This window comes from Chelonoidis abingdonii, chromosome 2 (assembly GCF_003597395.2).
Source record: "Chelonoidis abingdonii isolate Lonesome George chromosome 2, CheloAbing_2.0, whole genome shotgun sequence".
Classification (NCBI taxonomy): Eukaryota; Metazoa; Chordata; order Testudines; family Testudinidae; genus Chelonoidis; species Chelonoidis abingdonii.
In genome coordinates, this window is record NC_133770.1 from 23,304,006 (window position 1) to 23,331,009 (window position 27,004).

Genomic DNA, 27,004 nt, shown 5'->3' on the forward strand with positions numbered 1-27,004 from the left:
AATCTTTTACAGAATTTTACATTCTTCACATAGTTTTAGCCTCAGTGAATGAACATGTATAAACTGACTTTAGCTTTGCATGAACATGGTACATTACAAAATTGCTTCTTAAAGCCAGTAGTGATTAAATTTACTTTACTACCCATGGAAAGAATTACCAAAGTAGCACAGAAGATTCAGGGCATATAAGGATCATGGTGTTGTGCAAAGCTTCCCACACGTTATTTCAGTACAATCAGTCTTTACCCTAAAATTCCATTCTGAACCTATTTGAGAAGAAGATTACAAATGGTAAACCTGCAAATTGAACTCAGCTGTGGCCAGTTTAAAGTAAATTAAGTTTATTCTTGTGAAGATGCCAGGATGAGAGCTTTGGATTGCAAGTCGCTTTATCTGTCTAACAACAGAGGTGGGTTAAGTAGGGGTAATGCAACCCTTCCACAATGTTTCAGTCCAGGCTGTTCATAACTAAACCTAGCAAGCACGCCCAACGAGCAAGATGTAATCCAATGTACAGCTGAAACATAGCCTTCTCTGTTTAAGACTGACATTGTTCCATGGGTGGTCATTTTTTTGTGAGGTGGGAATCCTGTCCCTACAAAATGAAGTAAGGTCCGTCATTTCAACACACACATATGAACATCAGATATGTGATTCAGTCACTATTAGCTGGGCCAGATTTGGAACCAGTTGAGATATATTGAAAACAGAGGAGGCGGTGGCACATTAACAATCTGGATGAAGTGGATTTTTACTCGATGAATGCTATGCCGCAAATAAATCTGTTAGTCTTTAAGGTGCCAACAGACTCCTTGTTGTTTTTTGTGGATACAGACTAACAGGGCTACCCTCTGATATAGGTGCAAGGCTCTATCAAGGCCAATGATCCCATCAACTCCTTTGTGGGTGATTTTTATGATTGTACTGCATGGAAAATACTAAACTATTTTGACTTGCAGCTCATCGAAAGTAGATATTGAGGCTAATATATCTTCTCAAGCCATTGTGACCTACCTCATTTCTGTGTGAGTTCATGCATGTAACGAGGGCAGTATGTGCTTCCAGGTCTGTAGGAGTAAAACAATATCTTAACTGGAGATGGAACAAACTCCAAATCTTGGTTCTGAAAGGAAAATCTCTTCAGAGAAGCTGGCTTGGACCTCTCTCCAGTAATCAACAGTGCTACCAAACAAAAATGTGTTCTGGATTAAAAAAATGCAGAATAAAACATTTAATCTACACAATAAATTAATACCTAAAAAGATACTTTTTAGTTTTCCTACCATTCCACCATTCTGCTGAGCATGAGAGCATTGTCATACTGCAAAGACCCCCAAATGCTCTTTGGGACATACATTCCAATATTTTTTTACAGCATACATATTAAGTTACTCTGCAAGAGAGTTTAGCCCTGGAACGTGGATTTCAAGCCCTGAAACCTCTTACTGTCATCCAGAAAGACTTATATATCTTTGCAACCTGTGTGCCCACATCATACCTTTTTCTTCAAGGTGTATGCATTGCACATCCAATCCACAACAGCTGAAACACCATCGGTATTCGCAACTCTCCCAATTTTATCATGAGTCTTGCAATTTTTATGTATTTCCCTGAAGCCCTAACTCCTTGAAATAAGGAGCTGTATAAGAATATCATTTAATTTTAAAAATAAAGTAAGTTTCTAGTACTCTGGTATGGAGAAAGCTGAAAACTTGAAGCCAGCACACCCAAATGCTGAAAGCAGAAAGCATATAAAAAATCCAAAATTAATTTATTTTTAAATCTCATAATGCTTATACCAGTCTCATGATTTTTGGAGTGGTGACAGATGATTTTTGAATGCTGAGGAATAATGCACCATATACCCCTTGGATTTCTTATCTCCACTAACATTAGCCTTCAAAAAAATCAGACATTAATTCCTAAATCCACCATCCTGTTTTTTTGTTTTGTTTGTTTTTTTTAAACTTGAATATTTGTTTTGGCTTCCAATCATTTAATTCCTACTCCATGTAGTGGGGTGAGGGGTGTCACCAGTGAATGCAGTGCTTCACAAGCAGGTGGAGGAGGGGTCCTATTACTTGAAATTGGTTGCAATAAACCAAGAGACAGCAGTGGTTCTTGTGAATACATAGATGGGGAGAAGAGAGAGAGGCTGGGGGAGGAACCTGGTCAATTTAGCAAAGGGCTAGATGGAAAATGGAGTGTGTTATTTCAAGTAGGTTCTGCGATATCAAAGCAGCCCTGAACTGTACTCAGGTATTAAATGGATTAATAGCAAATATATAACATATTGCATAATCAAAATTAACATTCTACAGACCCACCTTTACCAAGAGAAATATAATGTAATTAGATATTTTTAAGACTTAGAAAACAAACTCAAATTCCCTGGTGGTGATTTAGTTGGATTAATTGGTTGTCACCCTCTGAAGCCACATTTTAAATTCAGATCTGAGCAAAGTAAAACAAAATTAAAAATCTTACTTCACCATACAATCTTTCCCTATCAGTTCCATCTCCAGTAGACTTCCACAACATAATTTCATGTTAATCAGTTATGGTGGTCAAACTTAGTACCAACTATGGTGTGTGAATGAGCAACACTTGTCCAATCAGAGATGTCTCCCTTCACATAAAGTTGGAAACCTACTACTAATGAAACATAGTCAGCCTATGCAGCACTTACACACTCAGTGTGTCTAGCTGGACTGTGAATAAACAAAAGACTTGGTTCCCCCTATGACCCACTGAAACTCTCAGATTCTCCTAGTAAACTGGTTTTACTCTTTAAAACTCAAGGAAGAATCTGATTTATAAACATTTTGATCTTATGCAAAATGTTATTTGATATATAATTCTCAGTATTTCATTAAGAGGCATTCTGCATCAGTGAATTCTCATTAGTATCAATAAAGCATGTTTGCACTAAATGAAAAAAATACAGAAAACAACAAGATACTGTAATTTCCTACAGCACGCTTTATTTTTCAAAAGGGATGGGCTCCTTAAAGCTGAGCCTCTTTAATCGCCTTATAAACATGATCCTAAATTCTATAATTATTTGTATAAGATAAATATTCTTCTTCTCCTGGACAGTATAATGCCTGTTATCATGAATACTGCAGTATATAGACGTTAATTTATACTGGGTGGGATAAAAATATGTATTACCACCCAAAGAACTGAAACTTACATTAACAAGCTCAATAGTCATCTACTCATATGCACTTCCCTTTCTCTCTTCCCCCCACCACCAAATGCCATAATCTACACCCAGCCCTTGAATCTACTTTACCACTTCTGTTGGCCTCCAACAATGGATTGATACTTCCAATCACCTGGAATCTCTCAACCTCATTTTCACCATGCATGACTCACTCCGACTTCTCTATTTTAGGGCTCCCCTCTCTCTGATCACCACCTCCGCTCCTCAGAATGGCTTGCTGCTTACACTTTTCTTGACATCTGTCCATTGCACAATGTGATACACAAGGGAAGGAGGAGAATCCAGAGAATTACAGACCAGTCAGCCTCACCTCAGTCCCTGGAAAAATCATGCAGCAGGTCCTCAAGGAATCCATTTTGAGGCACTTGGAGAAGAGGAAGATGACCAGGAACAGTCAACATGGATTCACCAACGGCAAGTCATGCCAGACCAACCCGATTGCCTTCTATGATGAGATAACTGGCTTTGTGGATATGAGGAAAGTGGTGGAAGCAATATACCTTGACTTTAGCAAGCTTTTGATATGGTCTCCCCTAGCATTCTTGCCAGCAAGTTAAAAAAGTATGGATTGGATGAATGGACTATAAGGTGAATACAAAGGTGGCTAGATTGTTGGGCTCAACAGCTAATGATCAATGGCTCAATGTCTAGCTGGCAGCTGGTATCAAGCAGAGTGCCCCAGAAGTCTGTCCAGTGGCCGATTTTGTTCATCATCTTCATTAATGATCTGGATGATGGCATGGATTGCACCCTCAGCAAGTTTGTGGATGACACTAAGCTCGAGGGAAAGGTAGATATGCTGGAGGGTAGGGATAGGGTCCAGAGTGATGTAGACAAATTGGAAGATTGGGATAAAAGATGAGATTCAACAAGGACAAGTGTAGAGTCCTGCACTTAGGACGGAAGGATCCCATGCACTGCTACAAGCTGGAGACCGACTGGCTAAGCAGCAGTTCTGAATAGTCACATCTCAAAGAATTTCCACACCATTTGGCCCTTCAATTTGTTCGAGAAATAAGCCTCAATATCTTTCTATCGGCTAATGAAATGAATTTTATTGGCAACCCTGCCCCTATGTAATCGCTCAGCGAAGTTGGAAAACAGTCTATCTGTGAAGAAAGTAGGTTAAGCAGTTGTCTTTTTTATTGACTTTTTGAAGATAACATCCACCAAGAGAGCTGCATTAAAAGAGATGGATATAGAAATGTTGATGCTCTTTCTCACCTCTGGCATTTGTTTGCATGAATGATGGCTTCCCCTGTATCATCATTTTAATTTCAGTCGATTGGTTTATAATGTGTGTAGACTGTGACATCGACAGCTCACTTGGTCAGTGAGGATAAGACCGATTAACAGTGGACTGCGAATTTGATGATGGGACTTAATATCTTGGAATCCTATCACTTTCTCAGTAAAACTACAGCGGATTAGAGGCAATTATGTGTATGTCAGGCCAATTATGATATGTTTTTTCTCTCTGTTCTGGTTGTTGAGTGGGAGGGGTAGAGATAGGTAATACATTTGTGGATCGTGGTTTATCATGATGTGGATTCACTATGCGGACTGTCTAGGCGCCTTATAAGGAATGCTGAGTTTTGTGAAACGTCATACATGTCTTGCATGATATGACACAACAGTTAGACCTAGTATACGGAGGTCTGAGCATTCATCTCCTCCTGTGTAGAGCATTAGCCTTACATTAAGCAATGCTAAGGTTGGTTGTAAGCCTCATAGATAGAAGTTCGGTAGATTGATAGAGATGAGGTTGTTCAGCATATGAGATTGGTAGGCCCATCTAGGGCCAGTGAAGGGACCTCGTGGACACATGTTAAGGTGGAGGGGCTATCTGCCTTAAGCATCAAGGTGTGGGCGCTGAGAACACTTAGGAATAGATGGCCCAACAGTGAAAGCCCGACCATAGGTACTGCTGAGTCAGAAAGCAGTAGCACTAGCTTGTTTAATCACATCAGGCCCTGCGTTGTGGTGGAAAACCTGACTGGATGGTAGAGAGTAGGGACCGACCTCGGCGCTCTCCTATACACCCATGCGCTCGTGAGGAAGGGTTGTCATTCACGATTCGCACACATCGAAAAGAATATTGAACCGCAAGGGTGGGGCTGAAAGACTGATTCCAAAGGGACAAGCTGAGAGAACAGGCCCAAGGGGATGGGTTCAAAAAAAGGCCTTTCTTGTGTTGGGAGATTTTTTGTGAACTTTCAAGTTGGGATTTTTATGTTCCACCCAAAAGAAGGAACTGAACTTTCATGCGTCTTGCAGAGGGCTGCAGGCCCAGGGAGAACTGTAGGGTTGGCAGATGGCCTAGAGGAGGCAATAGAGGCAGGGGCCCATTGGCCGCCTGACAGATGGGGCCAATGCAGATCGGTTGAGTACAACTGCCTGCAGTGGCCTTTCAAAGTGCACAAAAAGTACAATTAATTCTTTTGTGGAAATCACGTAAAGCGCTGGCCTCTGAATGGCTGGTTAACTACACTTTTCTTTGAGACGGATTAATGTTCCAATAGAAATAATCAGGGTTGGAAAGGGACCGTCAGAGGTCATGCTAGTCCAACCCCGTACTGTTCAGACCAGGACCGATTCCCAAACAGATTTTTAATCCAAGATCCCTGGTGCCGTTCTCAAGGATTGAAATCACACCCTGGCGGTTTAGGCAGGGCGCAATGCTCAAAACACTGAGGCCTTGGCTAGCACTGGCGCTTAACGGCAGGGCACTGATTTCTTCTCCTCCGAGGAGTGTGAAAAAACACACCCCTGAGCGCAAGCAAGTACACAGCGGCTGCAAGCGCCAGTGTAAAGTGCCCAGCTGCCAGTGCTGCAAGGCTAATGCCTCATGGGGAGGTGGAGTACGTGCAGCACTGGGAGAGCTCTCTCCCAAGCGGCTGGCGCTGCCACCACACTTGCACTTTAAGGCGCTGCTGCGGGAGCGGCTCCACTGGCAGCGCTGTAACAGCTTTGCAGGTGTAGCCAAATAAACCACTGAGGCTAGTTTTGATTTACTTATTTTAAATGGGTCCTCTGCATTCTTCTTTTTTATACAGGAAACAAGCTTAAGAATATTTCTTTCCTGCTTTTTTACACTCTGACTTGTTCCCCTTATCTTATGAGCCACTGAAGTAAGTTATTTGACCTGATTGGTTTGGTTGCCCCCATCTACAGTCAAGGGTCAAATTTTGGTCCCACATTTGTAGCTATTGATTAAATAATAAATCATAATTCTCCTGTGAAATCTGGTGTGGCATGCACAATTCGTTATAGTGTCTCATAACTCTTAGAATCTAAGCTATTGATTTCAAATAACTTGTTGGGTATTCCAATAGATAATAAAAAGAACAGATACTTAAGGCTGCATCGGCTGTTGAACTAAAGAACCCAAATGCATTCTCGGTCTCTCTTCATTGCTTCTTCTCTTTTGGTGAAAATGCAGGATTGGGAAGCACTGTAGAATGGTGGCTCAGTCACTCAAAGGCTAACAAGCAGGAGGTGCCCTTAATTATCCGTCTTGCCTTTACCCAACCTCTTGGAATCATTTTCCCTCCATGTTAGTATCGCTCACATCTTTTTATATATAGCCTTTACTAATGGTTTGTGATCAATATCCATTGGATTATCCACTTTTAAAAAAGGATTTTTTTTTTCCTCTGAGATTTTGTTCATAGCGGAGTCGAGCTATCAATCTCCAGTTTTGATTGGCCTTCCTTCAGTTGGTACTCAGGCTACTTACAACCTTTTCATGTTGTCTGTAATGTTGAATATCTTCTTTGCTGTAATGTTCGCACGCTATGCTCCCGATGAAGTGGGCTGTAAGCCCACGAAAAGCTTAATGCCAAATAAAATTTGTTAGTCTCTAACGTGCCACAAGTTATTCCTGTTTCTTTTTGCAGATACAAAGACTAAACTAAACGTCTTCTGAACTCTGTTAAGGAGCTGATCTGCAGAGTATAGGAGGCCATCTCAACTCTCAGGACTGGCTACACTGGCACTTTCACAGGCGTTGCAACTTGCAAACGCTCAGGGGTGTGAAAAACACCCCCGCTGAGGTCGCTGCAAAAAAAGATGCGCGCTGCAAAAGTGTCAAGTGTAATCAGGGCGGCAATGTCTGCTGGGAGCACGCAACAAACCAATAAGGAATGTAGTTTACAAAGCGGCACTGGGAGAGCTCTCTCCCAGCCGATGCGCTTCGAACTATACTCCACCACTTCCAAAAGCGCTGCCACGGGCAGCGCTTTGAAATTTCTAACATGTAGCCATAACCCTCATGATCCCGCGTGAATTGAGAGTGCTGAGGTTAGTTTAATTTTCCGCTAGTGTGGTGAAATTTTGTCATAGGACCTCCTCTCTCCCACAACAGAAAACTTAGCTCTGATAATGGTTAAAAAAAAACATTAATTCCTGTTTTAAGATGAAGGGTCCTGTCATCGAATATGTACGTGGTTCACCAATTACCTCAGTCCTAGTCCTGGTTCTTACAGCTTTTTCTTTAACTATTTCAAGTGTTATCTAGTATTCCTAGAGTTTTGTTGATGCATATGGTCTATCAGTTGCCTCTCAGACAGGTGCACATATACATATATGATGTGGTCATATTTTTTTCATTATATGAAGTGGACACTTATGTGTCTTGTATGAGCGTAGTTTTATTACTTTCTATATGTAGCATCCAACTCAATTGGGTTGTGAAAAAAGATCTACCCTGAGTTCATTCCTTTCATTTCTGTTAGACCACAAAACAAATATCTAAACTAATAAAAACTGCTAATTCACTATCAATAGCTGGAAATGCTTTTTTAATTAGCATTTCATGGATTGTTTGCTCATGAACTATTTACGGACACCAGAGTCATTTACACACTGCAATGGTTTTTTGCCCTACATGGGTCTGGTTTTTCGATAGGGGGTGGGTCGTTAGCTTGTAGTTTTTTTTATCGTTTTCTTCCCTTTTCAATAACTACGAATAATCTATTATTTATTACTTAATTGACTAAGCATTAGTGTACTTCTATTCTAACTGGTCAGCATTAATTAAGGTTAATAGCCTGTTTCCATGTACAGGGAGTAAATAAAGGAGTAATGAACAGTCAACATTATCTGGCCTGGAAGGTACATACCTACAGAGCCATAGTTAATGTTACTAATGTCTACACACATGTGTACCTTGATGTATGTTCCAGTTCCTCTTCTTTTGCCCACTTTCATTCCCTCTCTTGCTTCTCACAAGATCCTACTCTACGCCTTGCTCTCTTTACTCATGCTCTGTTGGGTCCTGGTATATTCGCTCTACTGCTGCGCCTCAGTTTCAGTTCCTCTCTCTCGTCCCTGTTGGATGGCACCTTAGTAAACCAGACTTGTCCTTAATCTCTGTGTCCCTTATACGGGCGTATCGAATGGATGGCTGGCTGTCACATACTCCATTGGCTTGGCCTTTGCCTCGCTCTTTTCTTCGAACTCAGCGTGTCAATGTAGAGCAACATGTGGGTAAGGGGGAGCAGGGGGCCCGAGCCGACTTTTATAAGAGGAGTCCTGTATTTCGATCATGAGATATTTAAGAGGCAGGGGTAAAGGATAAATTTGGCTTAGGTCAATTGCGAACACTGAGCTTCTGTCCGTAATTTGATTTCGATGACATTTTCAGTACATGCTTCCGTTGGGTGTTACTGATGAGATACTGGTTTGGGTGGTCTGAGGCGTGGTGGCCGCATTTGTTTGGTTTTGTTACTGGTCTTGTTCTGCCGGCCGTTACCCGTCAGATGGCATGCTGGCTCATCTGATCACAGGTGGTCGATGTTTGGTCAAGTATGTACGTGGGTCACTGTTGCTGGGTGGTTCACGCGCAGTGCCCGGAGTCTGTCAGTGGCCGATTTTGTTCCATCTTCATTATGTTTGGATTTGATGGCATGGCATTGCACTCGCAGTATTTGTGGATCTAGCCTCGAGAGGAACAGGTACGACTTGCCTGGAGGGTAGGGTAGGGTCAGAGTGATTAGACTTGGAGAGTGGGTAGAATGAGTTCCAACGGGACAAGTGTAGGTCTGCCCTTGGACGAGGATCCCTGCACTGCTCACACGCTGGAGACCGACTGGCTAAGCAGCAGTTTGCAGAGGACTTGGGGTTCAGTGGTGGGCTGGATATGAGTAACACGTGTGCCCTTGTTGCCAAAGGTTAACATATTGGGCTGCATTAGTAGGAGCACTGCACGAGACAGATCCAGGAAGTGTTATTCCCTCTATTCTGCCATTGGTGGGCCACATCTGGTACTGCGTCCAGTTTTGGGCCCCACTACAGAAAGGATGTGGAATTGGAGAGACTCCGCGAAGCCAAAACTTATAAGGGGGCTGGGGCACATGGCTTACGAGGGAGCTGAGGCTGGGCTTTTAGTCTGCAGAAGGGAGTGAGGGAGGATTGATAGCCACCTCACTATGAGACGGGGTTCTAAGGATTGAGCTAGGTTGTTCTCAGTGGTGGCATGGACGAAGGAGCAGTGGTCTCAGTTGCAGTGGAGGTCTAAGTTGGATATTAGGACATATTTCTACAGGAGGGTGGTGAAACACTGAGTGGGTTACTAGGGAGGTGGGAATCTCCATCCTTGAGATTTTTAGGCCCAGCTTGACAAAGCCTTGGCTGGGATGATTTAGTTGGGGTTGGTCCTGCTTGAGCGGGGTTGGACTAGATGACTCTAGTCTCTTCCACTATTTTCTAGGATTCTATGCTTTTGCTGCTGCCTTAACTCTCTCTACTCTCTGTCAATTCCATGGCATCCATCTACAATTTGACCCTCTCATCATTTCATATTTTTGCTGCTCTCTCCCATAATCCTGTATATCTGTTTAATCCCCAACTCTCCTCTCCCCTGTTCCAAACATCTATATATCTTCACATTTACTTTTATGCCTTTATTCCCTGACACTTCTCCTGAACTTCTGACTCCCGGCACAGAAACATGCAATTTACTCCCATTTCCCTGCCTCTGCCCAACATCTAGTTGATTTCTCAGATGCAAAGTTAAGACAACCTATCAGAAACTTCTCTACCATCACTCCTCTCCTCTCCCAGCTTTATCTCTAAAACAATCTCTAATCTCTTCTCCCATTTTCATCCAATCCCACTAACTATCCCTTCCTAAATCTGCCTCTAAACCTTAACAGTGATAACTTCAGCAATATTCAGGCAAAATAACTATCCAACTGTATGGAATGTGTGATGGTCAGGGGTGCCAATCTGTTGATACAAGAATATCTGAGGACACTGGTCAGGTTTTGTGCTGGAGTGCAAATTTGATGAAGTTGGGCAATATATTACTGCTTTTGGAAATGGAAGTGGAAGTCTTTCGGAGTGCTGCAGTCCATCATCAGCAGTTGCACAGGCAATGTAAAAGCATAAAGGAATGTAAGAAATTTCCCCTTAACTTGCTATTTCTATAGTTTTCAGGCCTCCTGCTCAAGTTGGTCAAAGTGGCCATCCACAAACCAGGAGGAGGAAGCTCAGTGGGGAGCTGCTCAATGACCCTGGGAGCTATTTCCAGCCCTCACATGATCATGCCTCCAAGCAGAATTCCTCTGGGCAGTGTCCACTTACTCCTTAGACATCTTTGAGGAGCACTGGGCACCGTCAGGGGTTCTCTGCTTGGTGTCCTCCTTTTCTCTCTCTCTCAGAAGGAGAGGGAACCCAAGCCCCTGATCTGGCAGTTATTCAGCATGTGCTCAACTTTACTCATATAAGTAGTCCCAGGACTGAAGCCCAAGTCAATGTTGTTTAGCACAGTGTTCTTTGTGAAACTCATACAAATAATATACAGCACTATCTAAAAGTCTGTAAGTTAATGTAATCAGTTTCTACCTACCTACCATTGTTAAAATTAACCTGCAACTGAAATGAAATGTAATGTACTCTGTTCATTCATTGTATGTGACAAGCATGAATGGAACCTACTGTTACTGCTTTATCAAAAAAAGGATCTTTCCTACTTCTTCTAAACTGAAATGCTGCCACATAAATTATAGTCCACTTGATCTTGGTTTACATTTACAACAAATTTTGATAAAATAATTTGCATAGCACTTTGAAGGCAACTGTTATTATAGAGTACATGGAAACAATTGTTTCCAACAATTTACTTTCCAAAACACTGATTTATTGCAATCGTGATAGAGAGCTAAAGATACAAAAACAGAACTCAAGTTTATAAACCACAGAAATACATTGCTACATTCAAAATACATCATAAAATATTAACTTTTTTTTGTACAAATAACCACATCCATTTCACTGCAGTTCATAAGCATCACCTTCTGCATTACAAATGTATACTTTAAGTCACCATATCTAAAATAAAATTAAACATCAAAATACAATAATTACTTAATACCAATATTAAGGTGATTGTACTCACCTTAAAGTACTGACCTAAGTTTAATGTTTTAGTATAAATAAAAGAACTCTTCAATGCAATATTGTAATAAACAATACTGACCATTCCTTTTGTTCCCAAGTTTCCCATAGGATCTAAGTAATATAATATGAAAATCAGATCCATCTGTATCTTTTTAAGAGAGACCCCATCAAATTGAAACCAAAAATTCTGTATGAAAATATTGTACCTTCTGTATTATCAAGATTAGTAAAACTGCTTGATTTATGTATTTGAAAACATGTTGTGCACAGCCAATTTCAGTTTCTCTTGTGTAGCTATTTAGTAAGGGAGTAACTGACTAGCCGAAAAGATTCATACTGCCACCAGTAGGGGAGCAGAATTTTTTTTAAAAAAAGGGAATTTAGAAAACAAAATAAGGATATATTGTTTGTAGGCTGCTCTGTCAGAAACTGTTGTCTGTGTTATTGTTTTTAAAAATAGTTACTCACCAAAAATTCAAGTTGGCAGTGTCCTTTTAACATATAAAGATTAATTTAGAATATTAAATTATCAGCTCTATTTTTTTTTAAATCAGTCCTCTGAACACAGTTTATATACTGGATACAATGTACTCAGCTGGTTTTTTTCCTCTGAGAAACTGAACACCTTGTTGGAAAAGATAAGACCATCTCTTCTTGGCTAAATCTATTTTTTTTTGCCATATGTTTTCACATTTAGTTGCGTGAAAAATGCTACCAGTAAAGAAGCATTTTAAATGTCAAGAAGCAGTAGCAGGCAGTATGTTCTCTTACTGATAATGGTATCTTATAAAAACACATTCTTACAGGACAGACTTGCAATAGTATGTGCAATATAGGGGTAGAGGAAGGAAGATCTACAGAGCTAATATTTTATCTTGCATTTATCTTGTCAATACCCAACTTCTTGACACAATCATGTAGGTATTTGTTATAAAATAGATAACTGATCATTTGAAGATGATAATTTTATTGTAATTAATAACTTATCCAACAATTTTGCACACAAAAAGGCCCTATGAGGTTCTGCAAGAGTGTATATTTATATTTATGAGTCAGTCTATAGTGAGACTTACTGGATCACCTACTAAATATAAACTAAATATGATTTTTTTCGATAGGTACATTGTTTTTAAGTGGACTCCAGCATTTATTATAGAGGTTTTATAACGTATCTGTGTATATTTGCACTACTGTGCGTGAAGAAAGTGAAACTGTGTTGAAACAGAGGAAAGCAAATGTATAACCTCCACGGTAACCAAAAACCTCACACATATTGTACAGTGTTAGATTTGGTTTTATTGCAGTAGTTGTTGCCTACTATTGTACAAACCCTTCATAATTAGTAAAAAATAAAGTTTTGAACTCACGATTAACAAGATACTGAAATGATGTTCCACAGAGTGATTAATAAAATTCTAAAAGAATGAGAGATTTTAAAATTGTTTCCATGCCCAGCAGTGCTAGAGCTGTTTATTTTCCTGACTCTTCTGAAAGGTAATAAAGCTTTTCCTCCTTTTAAAAAAGATCCATACTTTCAAACTTCTTGTGATTCCCCAAAAGATTTTAAATTTATGTTCAGGGCACCAGGAACCAGAAACTGAATTGTGTCAAGAAGCAGAATCTAAATGACTGCACTCTTAAAATAAAAGAAAATACTAAGATAATATTGGAAGATTTGGGACACAGGCATATCACAAGATTTTGAGGCCATGAAGAGCAGGGTCCATGACTGAAGCAACTGAGGATGCTGCTGCTATCTTCAGTCCAAAATCCTTCTCCCTAAAAAATATGTCTCACCTACCCCCCTCACAGCAAGCATTTAATGTCTATTCTCTCTGGCTTGAACACTCCTACTGAAATCATTAGCTTCATTTTTAATCCTTTTTAACAAACAATATCATCATTAGGAATACTGTATTGTTTGCTCTGGAGGGGTGCCTCTGTTTTGTATTTAATTGTTTTATTACAGAAAGAGGGATTTCTCAGAGGAAGCTAATTTAGCTAGACATTCTGATCCCCTTTACTAGTCCAGGCAGCCATTAAAATGATGCCAAATGCAAAATTCTCCAAGTCACCACCTTCTTCTTACAAGGTGAGTCACTGTAGGAAGCTGTAAGTCAGGGTGACCGTTCGGATAGATATCATTGTGAGTAGCTTTGACGGGGATTTAGTTTTAAGAGTTTCAGTGAAAGGAGAAGGTTTGTTGTGATGGGGTTTGGATAAGAAGATTTAGTGTTTAGCTGCAGAGCATGAGGTCAGTTGTAAGAGTATCTCTGAATAGATTAGGGTTAGTGTTGGGGTCTCATGATTTGGGGGAGCTGAATTTGGGGAATTCAAGTGCAGGGTTTAGTGCTTGGAAGTTCTCTGTGGAAGGTTTATTTAAATGGAATCTTAGTATGAGGCCTTAGTTTGAGAAGGTCTCAGCAGGATAAGGCTTTCTTCACGGGATCTTCAATAGTTTTGGGGCTCTCCATGAATTAAGCTTAACCTGGAGTTCAGTATTGTGTCAGTGGGTGGGTTAATTTGGAGTATCTCAGAGGGGGATTGTTTGGGAATTTCTGTGTATAGGGATCTCAGTGTGGGTTTAAAGCATATGAGGGGCCCCATGGAATAAATTGTGATATTAGGAGATTAAATATATGGAGACCTTGGTGCATTTAGTTTGGGGTGGGTGGCAGTGGAGTACTTTTAATTTTGGGGACTCGGTGATTGGAAGGTTTCAGTGGAAGATTTAAGTGTGAGAGGGAGACTGGGTGGGATGAATTTAGTTGGAGAAGCACGTGGGGGGGTGTCTCACACTAATGGTCTCAATAGGGTGAATCTGGTAGGGGGTCTCAGCAGGATGAAGTTAGTTTGAGGGGCTCCCATGTAATTGATCTCTATGGCTGAATTTGATGAGGAGATTAGGGGACTGGTGTTGAGGGTCTCTGTGGGAAGCGTCAAATGAATGGTCTCCGTGTAGCAAGTTTAGCTGCTGCGAATCTCAGGGAATGCTCCCAGGGACATGAGTACAGGTAGACATTGGGGAGCTCTCACAAATGCTTTTAGTGGTGTAGTCCCTGTTCAGATGGATTTCACCTGAAAGTCCTCAGTGGGGAAGTTTCACACAATGGTCTCAGTGGGGTGGGTTTGGCAGGAAGGTCTCTGGGGATCTCACACAATGGACTGGGTGGGGTCAGTTTGGCAGGGAGATCTCACACCATGGCCTCAATGGGGTAGGTTTGGAGTGGGTCTCTGGGGATCTCACAGATGATGAGTCTGGCAGTGAGCTCTGCAGTGAGGGGGGCTCATGAAACTGACAGTGAGGTGAGTGTGGGAGGGTCTTTCAACTTGGTGAGTAGGGAGGAACTGGGGGCGGGACACACATGAAGCTCACAGCAGGGTGGGTTGGGGTGGTCTCACACGAGGTGTTCGACAGGAGAGGGCTGGGGGCTCGTGCGGAGGGGCTCACAGGAGGCGCCCAGCGGAGCGGGGGGGGGGGGGCTGACACCAGGCGCTGGGCGGGGTGGCTCAGGCCGAAAGGGCTCACACGAGGCACTGGGAGGGCGGGCTAAGGGGGGCGGACACCGGGCGCTCGGGGGGGCTGACACCGGGCAGGCTAAGGGCAGCAGACAGGCTGACACCGGGCACTCGAGGGGGCGGGCTAAGGGGGGCAGACAGGCTGACACCAGGCGCTCGGCGAGGCTCGGGCCGAAGGGCTCACACGAGGCACTGGGCAGGGCGGGCTAAGGGGGGCGGACACCAGGCGCTCGGCGAGGCTCGGGCCGAAGGGCTCACACGAGGCGCTTAGCTGGGGGGGAGGCGGGTTACACTGGGCGGGCTGCGGGGGGTGGGGGCTGTCCGCCGGGCAGCCCCGTTCACCTGTGAGAACCCGGCCCGGCCCGGCCCCTCCTCTGCGGCCGCAGCACTCACCGAATCTGGCCTCGGCGGCTCCGGCGCGGGATTGCTGGCTGTGCGGGGCGGCGGCGAAGACCGGCAGCAGCAGCAGCGGGAGCATGGAGCCGAGCGCCCCCATCATGCCTGGCCCATCGCAGGCGGCTGCCCGGTCCGCTCGCTCCGGCGCTCAGTCCATGCTGCCTCGTCCGGGCTGGTTTCGCTTCCCGGCGGCTCCCTAGATCCGGCAGCTGCAGCTTCAACACCCAGGACAGCTACCAGCGCCAGCCGGCCCCTCCCCGGCTTCCACGCCAGGCAGGCAGCAGGAGGGGCAGGCGGCGCACAGGCGCCTCCTCCCTGCACATGAATGAGCTCCGCGCTGCAGTTGCTTCCCGTTGAGCCCCGCGGGCCGGGGCTGCCGCCCCGCTTCTCCTGCCCGCAGCCTGGACTGGGGCTGCGGGAGCTCCCCACCAACTGGACTGGGTTTGGGGAGCTCCCCAGACTGAGGGAGGGTCAGGACGGGCTTCGCGAACTGCCTCTGCTCCAGACTGAAGTTCCCTATGAGGAAACATTGGTGCCTGCAAGGTGCAGGAAAGATCAAGTATTTAAAACAACAAAAAGGGGCCTCAGGGTGAAATGAGGCTCAAACGCCCCAAAATATCAGCTTCCCACCGTCACCCACAAACACCCTTGACATTTTGATCTGCTGCCAGAAATACATTTTTCCTTCTAATTTCTCTTATGAGGAGGATCCACTGCGCCCGGTACTCAAGTAATTATGGGGAGCAACAAGAAAAAATAAGGACAGGTGGTACGGTCAAAGGGTCAAAAGTGGGGAAATCAGTAGGTTTCTGGCACGCAGGACAGGCTCTCTCAGTCCCCCATCTCCCCTTCCTCCCGCGGGCACTGCCGATATTTTAACAAGGGTTCCCACTAACATTGTCCTTCCCCTTCTCCCCTCCCCGCCCCGCCAAAAGCCTATCTCAGGGAAAATTCAGCAAAACATGAAAGGGTGGGGAGTAAAGGACTTGAGAATCTATTCATCTGTTTTCACATGATCATAACCCAAGGAGGGAGGAAACGTTATATTATGTGCATTTACTGGATACGTTTACAGTAAATATCAATACAGTAAGAACAGTTCATCCTGCTTAAGTGAGAGGGAAAGCGTTGTAGAGGGGTGTCAACTGTGTGTCCACCTCAAAGAGATTTTTTTCCAAAATACTGGCAACTTCTCCATGAAGACGTTATTTGTCATTCAGGAGTATTTTAAGAGCCTAGGGATGAACCATATCCAGCAGGGCTGATTTAGAAGTATCTGTATAGGCTGTGTTTCCATTAGAAACCTAGTTATCACCCCAACATCCTCTTTAACTGAATGGCTAGCTGTTAACTATGGGCCAGGGGGATCTCGCAAGAACCTCCACCAGAAAAAAACCCACTGCTTTTATTTCCCCTCATATGCTCTTCTCATCACCTCACCATTTCGATAGATCCTGTAGTGTGCCTAGTTTAAATCCCAAGAATCTTGCATTCTTCAGCTCATACAGCTGTCATGTTATTGCTCTTGCCCTCAAGCCTGGGGGCATACAAGCAGCTGGAGCCCAATACCACACACTGTTAAAGACTGAATTCACATATTGTTGCTGGGCCTTTATGTAAATTTTTACTTGCTTCGGCCTTTATGCAAATGACCTTTCATTATATTTGATGACATCTCTTCTTCCTCTTTTTACTGGGCTAGAATCATTATAGCTTCTCATTCACGAACTTTATAAAGTTGGAATAAAGCATTAACTGTCACTTATCATAGATGTGGAGCTGCAGCAGACATGGAGGCAGAGTATTGCATTCTGGGACCCGTAGTCTCTGTTTCTCTCCCATATTAAAGTTTACAGTGACTGCAATCTCCTCTTTGTTATGCAAATTTTGTGCCGACACCAGCGTTCCTGCATTTTGCTTTCATGAGCAGTTTGTGAGGCCCTCCCTTAAGATATAGGAGTGATAGTTGTGGACGTGGTACAAGGTTACTTCCTTACTTAATCATTGTGGAGGAGATGCAAAGAATAGGACAATTCATGACTTCTTGGAAAAACATAAGTTTGGAAAGTAGTAGGCACACAAAAGTGAAGAACATCATGTTATTTAATTTCACCGGAGATCTGGGAGGTGGAAAAATAAAAAAGCAATACAGAGAACAGAGATGGAAGTGCTGCAAGATTAATTAGGCTATTCTCATGGGTCATGCAAACCATTTGGCTTTAAAGCCATCAGTAGAGAAAACAATGAAAAAGGCCATATACATTTTTAGAAAAGCGCAAAAAATGACTGAGTTAAGAAGGGACAAATAGCAGGCATAATGATATACGGTAAGTTGTTTAATATATCACAAGATAACTGTAACATTAGTGCAGATAATTGTAATTCCTATTGTTTGCAGTGAACTATCTTCATAGCTACTAAACATTTATTAATGAATACAATGTAGAGCGTCATTGAAACTCAATAAATTTGTATGCATAGTGTGCAGGTGACTAGAATGATTACAACATTAATATTTAAAAACGTGAACTTGAGAGACACATAAGGCAATTCATCAAAGAAAAGAGAAATAATAGGAAATTGTTTAAGTACACAAGGCCAGTGAAGTCAGGAGTAAGGCCTCAAACAGAGGATAAAGACAGTTAATTGATAAGTGAGACAGACATTCCAAAACTATTGAAAGTGCCATTGTAACAGGGTCGGCACCAACCTCTCGCAAGTGCCCCCACTGTTTGGGTGTATCCGCAGTCTTTAAACCAGTCCCAGCCTGCTTTTGGGCTGCACCCCCAGTGCTGCCTGCATGGAGGACCTCTCTATTGCTCCTTACCTGGGACGAGTGTGGCAGGACCCTGAGGCCTCTAGCAGGGGGACCTTGGGCCTAGTCCATCCCATCACACTTCTCCCCTCCCCGACAGGATTGGGGCGGTAGTTCTGTAGAGAGTAGTCTCTTGTTTTGCCCCACATTAGCAGGGTCTTCCCCCTCCCAGACTTCTCTGTCTGGAGGGCTATTAGTTATAGTCGCTCTGTGCCCTGATCATAGGTGCTGACTTCCTCTGTTCCCGGGGGGTGCTCGACCCTCAATCCATCCCAGGCCTCATCCCCACTCCATCCCTTCCACCAGCCCTCACCCCAGCCCCGCATCTTCTTGCCTCCTCCTCCATACTGCTGAACAGCTGATTGTGGTGGGCGGGAGGCACTGGGGGAAAGGGGGGAGGTGCAACCTGCGGGGCTGCCAGTGGATGCTAAGCAATCGCTATTTTTTTTCATGGGTGCTCCAGCCCCGGAGCACCCCCAGAATCAGTGCCAATGGCCCTGATCTAGCAGAGTCCTTTTCTCTTGTCCCTCTTCACCTTGAGAGTCTGTATTACTCCTTGCCCCTTTCAATCAGGTCTCACTGTCTGGAGAGCCTCTAGCAAGGCTTTGCCCTTTGTGTGCAATTTAAAGGCTTTTGCCATTCACTCAAGAGGTAGTCAAATTTGGGTGATAGGGGACATGATTCCTGCACTTTCACCTCCTAGGCTTTGGGGTCTCTGTACGCCAAGCCTCTAACTGTGTTTCATAACCTTACATTGTATGGTGCAAGCACTCTTTTTCCTCCTCGGTGAACTGGAGCTTTTCAGTCAGCTGCTCATTCTTGAGCTTGAGATCCTCCACTTGCTTTTCTGCTGCTCCAATCACTTCACCATGTCATCCTCTCTTAGGAGGGAGCTCATAAAGCCCACATGCACTGTTCCCTTCCCTATCCTAGGGTCCTGTTCTTTATCCTCACCCTTCTCTTTTGCCTCTTCCAGCTGGGACAAATCTGTCTGGGCCTCTGTGCTAGTTAACACACTGGGTATTTTAGCCTGAGTTCCCCCAGTGTTCTGCTTGATCCTGAACTCTGTCTGGGTCCCTGCTGTACTCTGCTGGGCCCAGGCCTTTGGCTGGGTTTCTGTTGTATCTGGTTCTACCCACTGAGACTTCTCCCTCTGGGCCTGGGCCAATACTGCCTATAAAGCCTCTGCCCCTTGGTTTCCACCTCTACCCAAGCCAATTCCTTCTCTACCCGGACCGGCTGGCTTATAATTTTTTCTCGGGAGATGTTAGCCTCATCCAACTCTAGCTGTCACTTCCTCACCAGGTTCCTCACGTTTGGAGAATTCTGGTCTCGCTTCTGGACTCTTTTCTGGGGTGTCCTTACCCTGCTTCTCCCACTGAGACCAGCTGGAAACACCTTACCCAGCTCTGTGCCCCTCCTGGTAGGACCTTCAGGAATTGCTTTAGGACCACCTAAGCCAGGTGCTTGTCCACCTAGCTGGTTTCTGGGCAAAGCCAGCGTGTCGCTAGGTCTCGCAACTTCTGGGCCATTACCTGTGGTTTGCCCTAGCTGATCCAAAATGTCTGCCTTCACCACAGGGTAGGAACTTGCCTGCTCATTGCTTACCGCCCAGTAAGCCACCTGTGCTTCACTCATCAGGAATAGTGTTATATGGATTGCCCAAGTTGACTCTTTCAAGGCTGCTACCTTGGCTACCCACTTAAAAGTCCAGAAAAAGGCCTCAAGGGCCTCATCTGGTCCGAGCTTCGCTAGGCCCAGAGCGAACTGACCACCAGTTCCATCACCAACTGGGTCCTGGGGTGCGGTGTAACCCAACCGCCTTTGTATCCACTTCTGCTGGTTGGAGTGGATCTCCTTCCACCGTTGCTGCACCACAGACTGGGCCTCCTGTTGCCTCTGCAGATTCTCCATTACTTGCATCAGCAGGGCCTGAGGCCACTGCTGCTGTTCCTGCTGCATAGCTGCCTCCTGCTGCTACTGCCCTGCTACCAACAGGCGGACCACCTCTTCCATGGACATGCCCCTTGGTGATCATGGATCGGTCTGAAGGATCCCCACTTCTGGTACCTAATGTAATGGGGTTGGCACCCACTTCTTGCGAGTGCCCCCTCTGGTTGGGTGTGTCTGCAGTCTTTAAACCAGTCCCAGCCCTGCCTTCGGGCCATACCCCTCACCCAGGGCTGCCTGCTTGGAGGGCCTCTCCACATCTCCAAACCTGGGATGAGTGTGGCAGGATCCTGAGGCCTCCAGCGGGGGAGCCTCTGGACCTAGTCCACCCCATAACAGCCACTTTCAAAGTTGGTAAGCCTAAAATATTACCAAGAAGATCCTATTTTACATTAGGACTAGCTCTTATTCTCTAGTCCTACAGATATTTTTCAGCAAATACTTAGTTTTTGCAGGATTTCTTAGTCCCATGTATTTTTCATTATTTCTGCATTGCACCATTGTGAACACACCCAGGCAAAAACAAATAAAACCAAAACCAACATATAAAAAACCTGATAAGGTTGATGGGTCTAAAAGTTAACCTACATATTCTTTCCACTAAGGAATTTCTTACTCTAAGACTGATGATTATGAAACAGAGAGTAAATTGGTGCACATAATGTGTCTTATAAATATCAGTTTTTGAGAAAATACTGAAAACAAGTATCAGACGAAATAAAATAGCTAGAACGTTAACTATAATTTGGATTTACAGTACCTCTCTGTCTATGATAACGCAAAGAGGGATTATGTCTAACAAACCTGAACATTTTTGTATAGTAAAAAGTATTGATGGTGGAAGCATCAAATGTAATTTATCTGGACATGCCAAATGCTCTATCTACAGAACATACAAAAATGTAATCTACAGGCCAGTAAGGATAATGCACAGGAGAGTATGTGCTGCCTAAAGAGATTAAAAAAAAATGTAGCTCAGATATTGAGCAAGGAACTTGAGTAAAGAAGTTTCAGATACTGTGAAGTGACCAAAGAATATTACAGGGATCAGCATTAGGACTAATCTGGTTAATATTGTAGTGTTAGGTAATGAACTAGGAGGAGGAATGTATAAGAAGGTGGAAAAAATTGTTTATAGAATTTGAAGGAATGCAAGAGTGGAGGGTAGCAAGTTGAAGAAAAAAACAACAGAAAGGTGGTTTAGTCAAATCAAAATAGAAAATTTCCAGGGTACCAGATCCAGGGATAAAAAATATGAAAAAGGAAAATATTTCAACAATCAAATAATACCAGATAGGTTTTTGGATGGAAGGGACAAACAATATGAAGGCGATTAGAATAAATATTTAAAGGCATAAGAGAGTTTGATAGGGCAAATATTCTAGAATATGTAAATAGAACTAGTGTTGGGGTAGTTATTCTTTCACTATGTATTGGACTAGTGAGGTAATATTTGAAAAACTCTCTGCAGTCTAGTTTTCTTATTACAAATGAGGGCAATCAGCATTCCAGAACTGTACACACATATACACAAGAATCATAGTGGCTGTGTTCATATGTTTGTGTAGGGTGGAGTTATGTATTCCACGTACTGCAATATAATATTGAGAACAAATCCAGTTGCCGGTTAATACAGGTACAACAAAGTAGAATCTGTACAAAAGGTCAGTTTCAGCTATAAACTACAGTGGTTAACATTATAAACAAATACTCCCTTAAACAAATAGCATCAGAATCGCTTTCTTCACTTCATTTGTTCCAGCTAATCAAGTCTTCTGAGCAGGTAAAGTGTAAATTATCTGTTCTGTTAATGGGTCCAAAAACTGCAGGGATCTACCAACTAGTTTATCTTAGATAAATTATATGCTTTAGCACCCTATATATCTTGCCACTGCTTTCAGATTTTTGTGTGAGAGAAAGGATGGATGCCTTTATCCTAGAGATTTATTTTATATTCCTGTCCATTTGAGACAAAATGTAGACCACTCAACATACCTTTACACCTGCTGAGGTCCAAGTGTGGAATATACAAAGACTTAAATGAAGGACTTGGTGGCACCTTGTCCAGAGTTTGATGGCTTCTAGAGATGATGAGTAGGTGCCTCTTTGCCTGTTTAGGTAGTGCATTGCAGATATGTTGACTGTCAGGATCTGCACTGTTGAAACTCGTAGGATGGGTAGTTTTGCCACAGAAACTAGCCAGATGGCTCTGAGTTGCAGGAACTTCATGTGAACTCTCATAAATTCTGGAGATCAGGTCCCCTGAATTTGTATGTGACCCAAGTGGGCTTCCCAACCTGTGGCTGATACATTTGTGATGAATGTACTTGTTGGGGAAAGGAAAGCAAATGGTACCCCTCCTTACAAGTTCTTGGGTTCTGGCCACCAGACCAGCTCAACAAGGACATAAGATGGCACTAAGATCATCCTCTCTGTCTGGAAATTCGCAGGAGACTAGACCAACTACAGCTGCAGGGGCCCCAGGTGAAGTTTGGCAAATGGCGTCACATACAAGCCTGCTTACATATGTCCCAACACCCCAGCAAGTCACTACCATGGTCAGATTTGATTTTATCCCAGGTAGCACTAATTGCAACAAGAGGAATCTCTGTTCAGGCAGGTTTGCTCTCTCTGAGCTGGCATCACCCATGAGGATGAGAGTGTATTCCAGGCATGTCACTGTGTCCTGCTGGGATCTGCTTTTGATGAGCCAATCATCCAGGTAAGGGTAGATGTGGATGCTTTATCGTCTCAGGTGCACAGGTACCATAGCGAGGCATTTCACAAAGATTCTCAAGTGCTGTGGGAAGTACAAATGGCAGTACCTTGTACTGAGTGATTTGGCCCCACTGTGGACCAGGTGGATGACAATTTGAAAGTATGCATCCTGCAAACTAAGAGCCATGAACCAGTCTTGAGCAGCAGAATGGAATCATGGGGGCAAGAGTTACTATGATGAATCTGAGGCAGCATTTGTGTTTGTTCAATCTCCTCAGATCTAGGATAGGATGAAAAAAAAAATTTTTTCTTTGAAATTCAGAAGTATCAGGAGTAAAAGCCTCTTCTCCTTTATTCCTGAGGTACCTCTTCTATGGATCCAAATGAAGCAATAAGGCCACTTCTTTCTGTAATAGGATCTCTTGTGAGAAGTCCCTAAAGAGGGATTGGGAAAGGGGGGAGATAGGAGGTGGAAATGAATAGAGTAGCCCTGGGCAATGATGTTCAACACTCATCTGTTTGATATGATAGTGGAGCTAGTCTAGTGGAAAGGGATAAAGTGGTTCCTGAAGATGGTAGCAGACTTTATATTGAGGTGACTCTTGACACTCCCACCAAACCTGCTGCTTCTGAGATGGTGCCAGGTGTTTGATGGAAGAGGATCAGGAGGAGAAATATCTCCTGGAGTATTGGGGAACTTTTATTTGCGGGTACTCTTGCCACCTACTCTGGGAATGGGGTAGTTTCCTCTGACTTTGAGGTTGGTGTTTATATATCTTTCAGTAAGGAGCCAGTGTGTAACTCCTTAAGGATCAGCAAATGGAGCACTTCATCTGTTCTGCTGCTAAAGAGCTCCATCAAATGGCAGGTCTTCTGTAGTGGCTTGCCCCTCCTTTGGAATGTGTGATGGCAGCAGCCATGAAGAACTCCTCATGTTAGCTCTGGTCATTGACTTGTGACCATGTCTGATGCATCCATGGCCACTTGCAATGCCATCTGGCCCTCTTTTATTGTCTCTTTCATTTCCTACCTATCCTTCTGTGGAATTTTGGACCGTAAGGGAATTACTTTTTCTCAGGTGAGGAAGCTACATTTTCTGAACAGGGCCTTGTAGTTCACAATGCTGAGGAACATACTTTGCACCCAAAGGGGTACAGGTCCCTTTTCCTTCGAGGCACTTTTTGTGGACCTGTACTTGTCTTGCACCGAGGACACCATTGGATACCCTAGACACACTTGGTACCACTTTTCCACTCATTTAGATGTGAGGAGGCAGAGTGGCAGAGGTGTGCCATAGTTCCTTGCCAATTCAAACATGCCCTCATTGATTGGGAGGGTGATTCTGGCCAGCATTATAAAGCTCAGTACATCAAAGAGTTTGTGGGACTCTTCTTGGATTACTGTGGTTTCAGTGCCCAGTGTCTCTACACTCTGGGACAGGAGGCCCTAGAAAGCTTTGAAGTCATCAACTGCCATTGCCAGGGCCAGTGCACTGCCTCATCTGACAACAGTGATGATTCCTTCAGTGGAGACTGAGGTTGCTGCTGTCCCTACATTGTTATCTGCTCCTGAAGTTTGACATGCGACTCTTGAATAAGTGGCATGGCTAAAGATGTCACTAAGGAGCAGGTTGTTCTCTTCTTTGACATAGGGGAAGTGGGATCTGACACTACGACATATGTGATGATGGTCCCCAGTGTGACCAAGGCTGCATGTTGTAAAGGTTGAGGTTGGCTGGCCCAGTGCCACTCACATCTTGCTTAAGGTGGGGCCTGGAATTGGTGGCCTCTGGCACCTTCCCCGGGGTCACTCTGAAAAGGTATGGGAGAGGCCAGAGTGGGCAGAGCTGGGAAGCTCTGAGCCCACCCCTCAGAGGGTCAGGTGGTGACTCGGAAGTATAAAGGCTGGCTCTCAGAGCTCAGTAAGGCCACAGCCACTGGAGAAGCTAGACGCCTCCCATCTATCCCATGACTGGGAGAACCCTGTGGCCCAAGGCAGATGCCAGGACTGGCCGGGCCTGACCTGCACCCGCTACCCGGAGGAGGAGTTGCCAGACCTGCCCTGTGCCTGCTACCCGGAGGAGGAGTTGCTGGGTCTGCCACTTGCCCACTACCCCGAGGAGCCCAGAGGACAACACTTTGACCCAGATACCACTAGAGGGGGAGTCTGGAAGTTTCCCAGGGGCAACCGACCCTAGTCTGGCTGCAGCACTGCCAGAGCCCGTGTCAGTGTGTTGTGGCCAGGATCCCCACTGACTTAGCAGCGGGTCTTCTGCTGCTGCTAGGGCCCCGGGCTGGGATGCAGTGGAGTGGGAGGGCCTGTGTCTCCCCGCCACCCAACTCATGGGTGGCCGTCTCCCCCTCTCCCAGGCCTGCGAAGGCTTGGGCCTACTGTTTTTGCTCAGCCTTGCATGAGGGCCTGAGCACCAGACTCCTTGTTGCCCTGCCTTGAGCCAGGGCTGGGCTTACGGTGTTTGTTCCAGTACCGCAAGGGCTGCCAAGGAAGACCCCGTGGCCAGACTAATTCCCCCAAATATCAACTGTGCGTAGGGAGCTAGTGTGGCTCCCCGCCGCCCAAAGGGGGTTGAGCCCTGGCAAACCCTTGTACAGTGCTCTATTTGGCTTTGCTTTGCATTTTCACTCTTTGGTCTCATGGATGCTGGGGTAATCTCTTTTTTGTTATATACTGTGTGGAATAAATGTTTACATTAGAAAGTGCTGAAGGATTTGCCAATCTGCTGGGGCCACTGCTGATGTAGTCAGTGATGAAGCCATCGGTGTCAAGGTTGTTGGTGTTGATGTTGTTGAGGCCTTCTTTGAGATCCCAGAATATAGTGCCCGCTTGAAGCAGGGCTGGCTCCAGGCACCACCTTATCAAGCAGGTGCCTGGGGCAGCAACTCTGGAGAAGGGCGGCACTTTCAGCTATTCAGCAGCAATTCGGTGGAGGGTCCCTCACTCCTGCTTGGAGCGAAGATCCTCCTGCTGAATTGCCGCAGATCGTGATCGCAGCATTTTTTTTTTTCTTTGGCTGCTTAAGGTGGTCAAACCCCTGGAGCCGGCCCTGGCTTGAGGGAGGCTGGCAGTGAATGATTTTTTCAGCTGCAGTCTGGTGGTTGGATTTGCTGTAGTCAGAATGTGACCCATATAGACTGTTCTAGCAGATTAGTTTGAGCCAAGTAATCCTGGAGTTGTGAGTCCTTGAGGAGACTCCAGCAAATGAAAAACTTGTCCAGGACGTGCCTTCTCCAAGCAGAGCTGGCATCAGCTATGCCCATCTGTGATAGGAATGAGACCACACAGGATGAGAAGGGTTTGAAACTTGATGACTTTGAGTCAAGCTGAGATGTGATTGTTGGCTCAGTGTATGGTTGGGGGTTGTTCCTTATATATTATAATAGATATAAGTTGTATATAATTTTTTAATATTAATGTTATTGTCAATAGAAAATTTAAAGGTGTTAGGGATTTTATAATTGAAATGTTAATGATTGTGTTAACTTTTAGGAATGTTGAATTTCTGTGTCTGTTCTGGCTGTAATAGCTTCTAAGGTCAAAAGAGCTGTTCCTATGATGGTCTGCAACTTATTATTTCTACTCAATATTGAAAAGGAGAAAAAACATGTTGTTTTTTCTGGTTACAACAATTAATATTGTTTACTTATACACAGATGTTTAAAAACTAAAAATAACTATTAATAACAAAGAGCTTGAATCCTGAAATAGGATTACTCACACTAGTACACTCTCTGCGCCACAGATAACTGTTTGTAGCATCAGGACCGAATGGTACTTATTAGAAGATGAGAGGTAAAACAGGGGCTGTTTATATAGTCATTAAAAGCACATGATGCTCTTCCCAACTGTAGGGCCTGATATCTTTTCTTATCTAAATTCTATTGAGTAGTCACTTTCAGCTAAATTATACATTTTGTTTAAATAAGTACAGTTCACTTAATTATTGGGTCAGATTTTTG

General features: G+C 44.1%; 1 protein-coding gene across 3 annotated transcripts in view; it reads right to left on the reverse strand.

Annotated features, from left to right (window-relative positions):
- Positions 1-15,868, reverse strand: part of PTPRN2 (protein tyrosine phosphatase receptor type N2) — a 1,143,575-nt gene extending 1,127,707 nt beyond the window's left edge. For 2 of the 3 annotated variants that reach the window (XM_075062204.1, XM_075062202.1), the window contains exon 1: positions 15,494-15,868. In XM_075062204.1, the coding sequence (XP_074918305.1) occupies positions 15,494-15,650 (157 nt within the window). In that variant the 5' untranslated portion in view covers positions 15,651-15,868. The remainder of the gene's footprint in view (positions 1-15,493) is intronic. The other variant, XM_075062203.1, reaches the window with a different exon arrangement.
- Between the last annotated feature and the right edge of the window lie 11,136 nt (positions 15,869-27,004).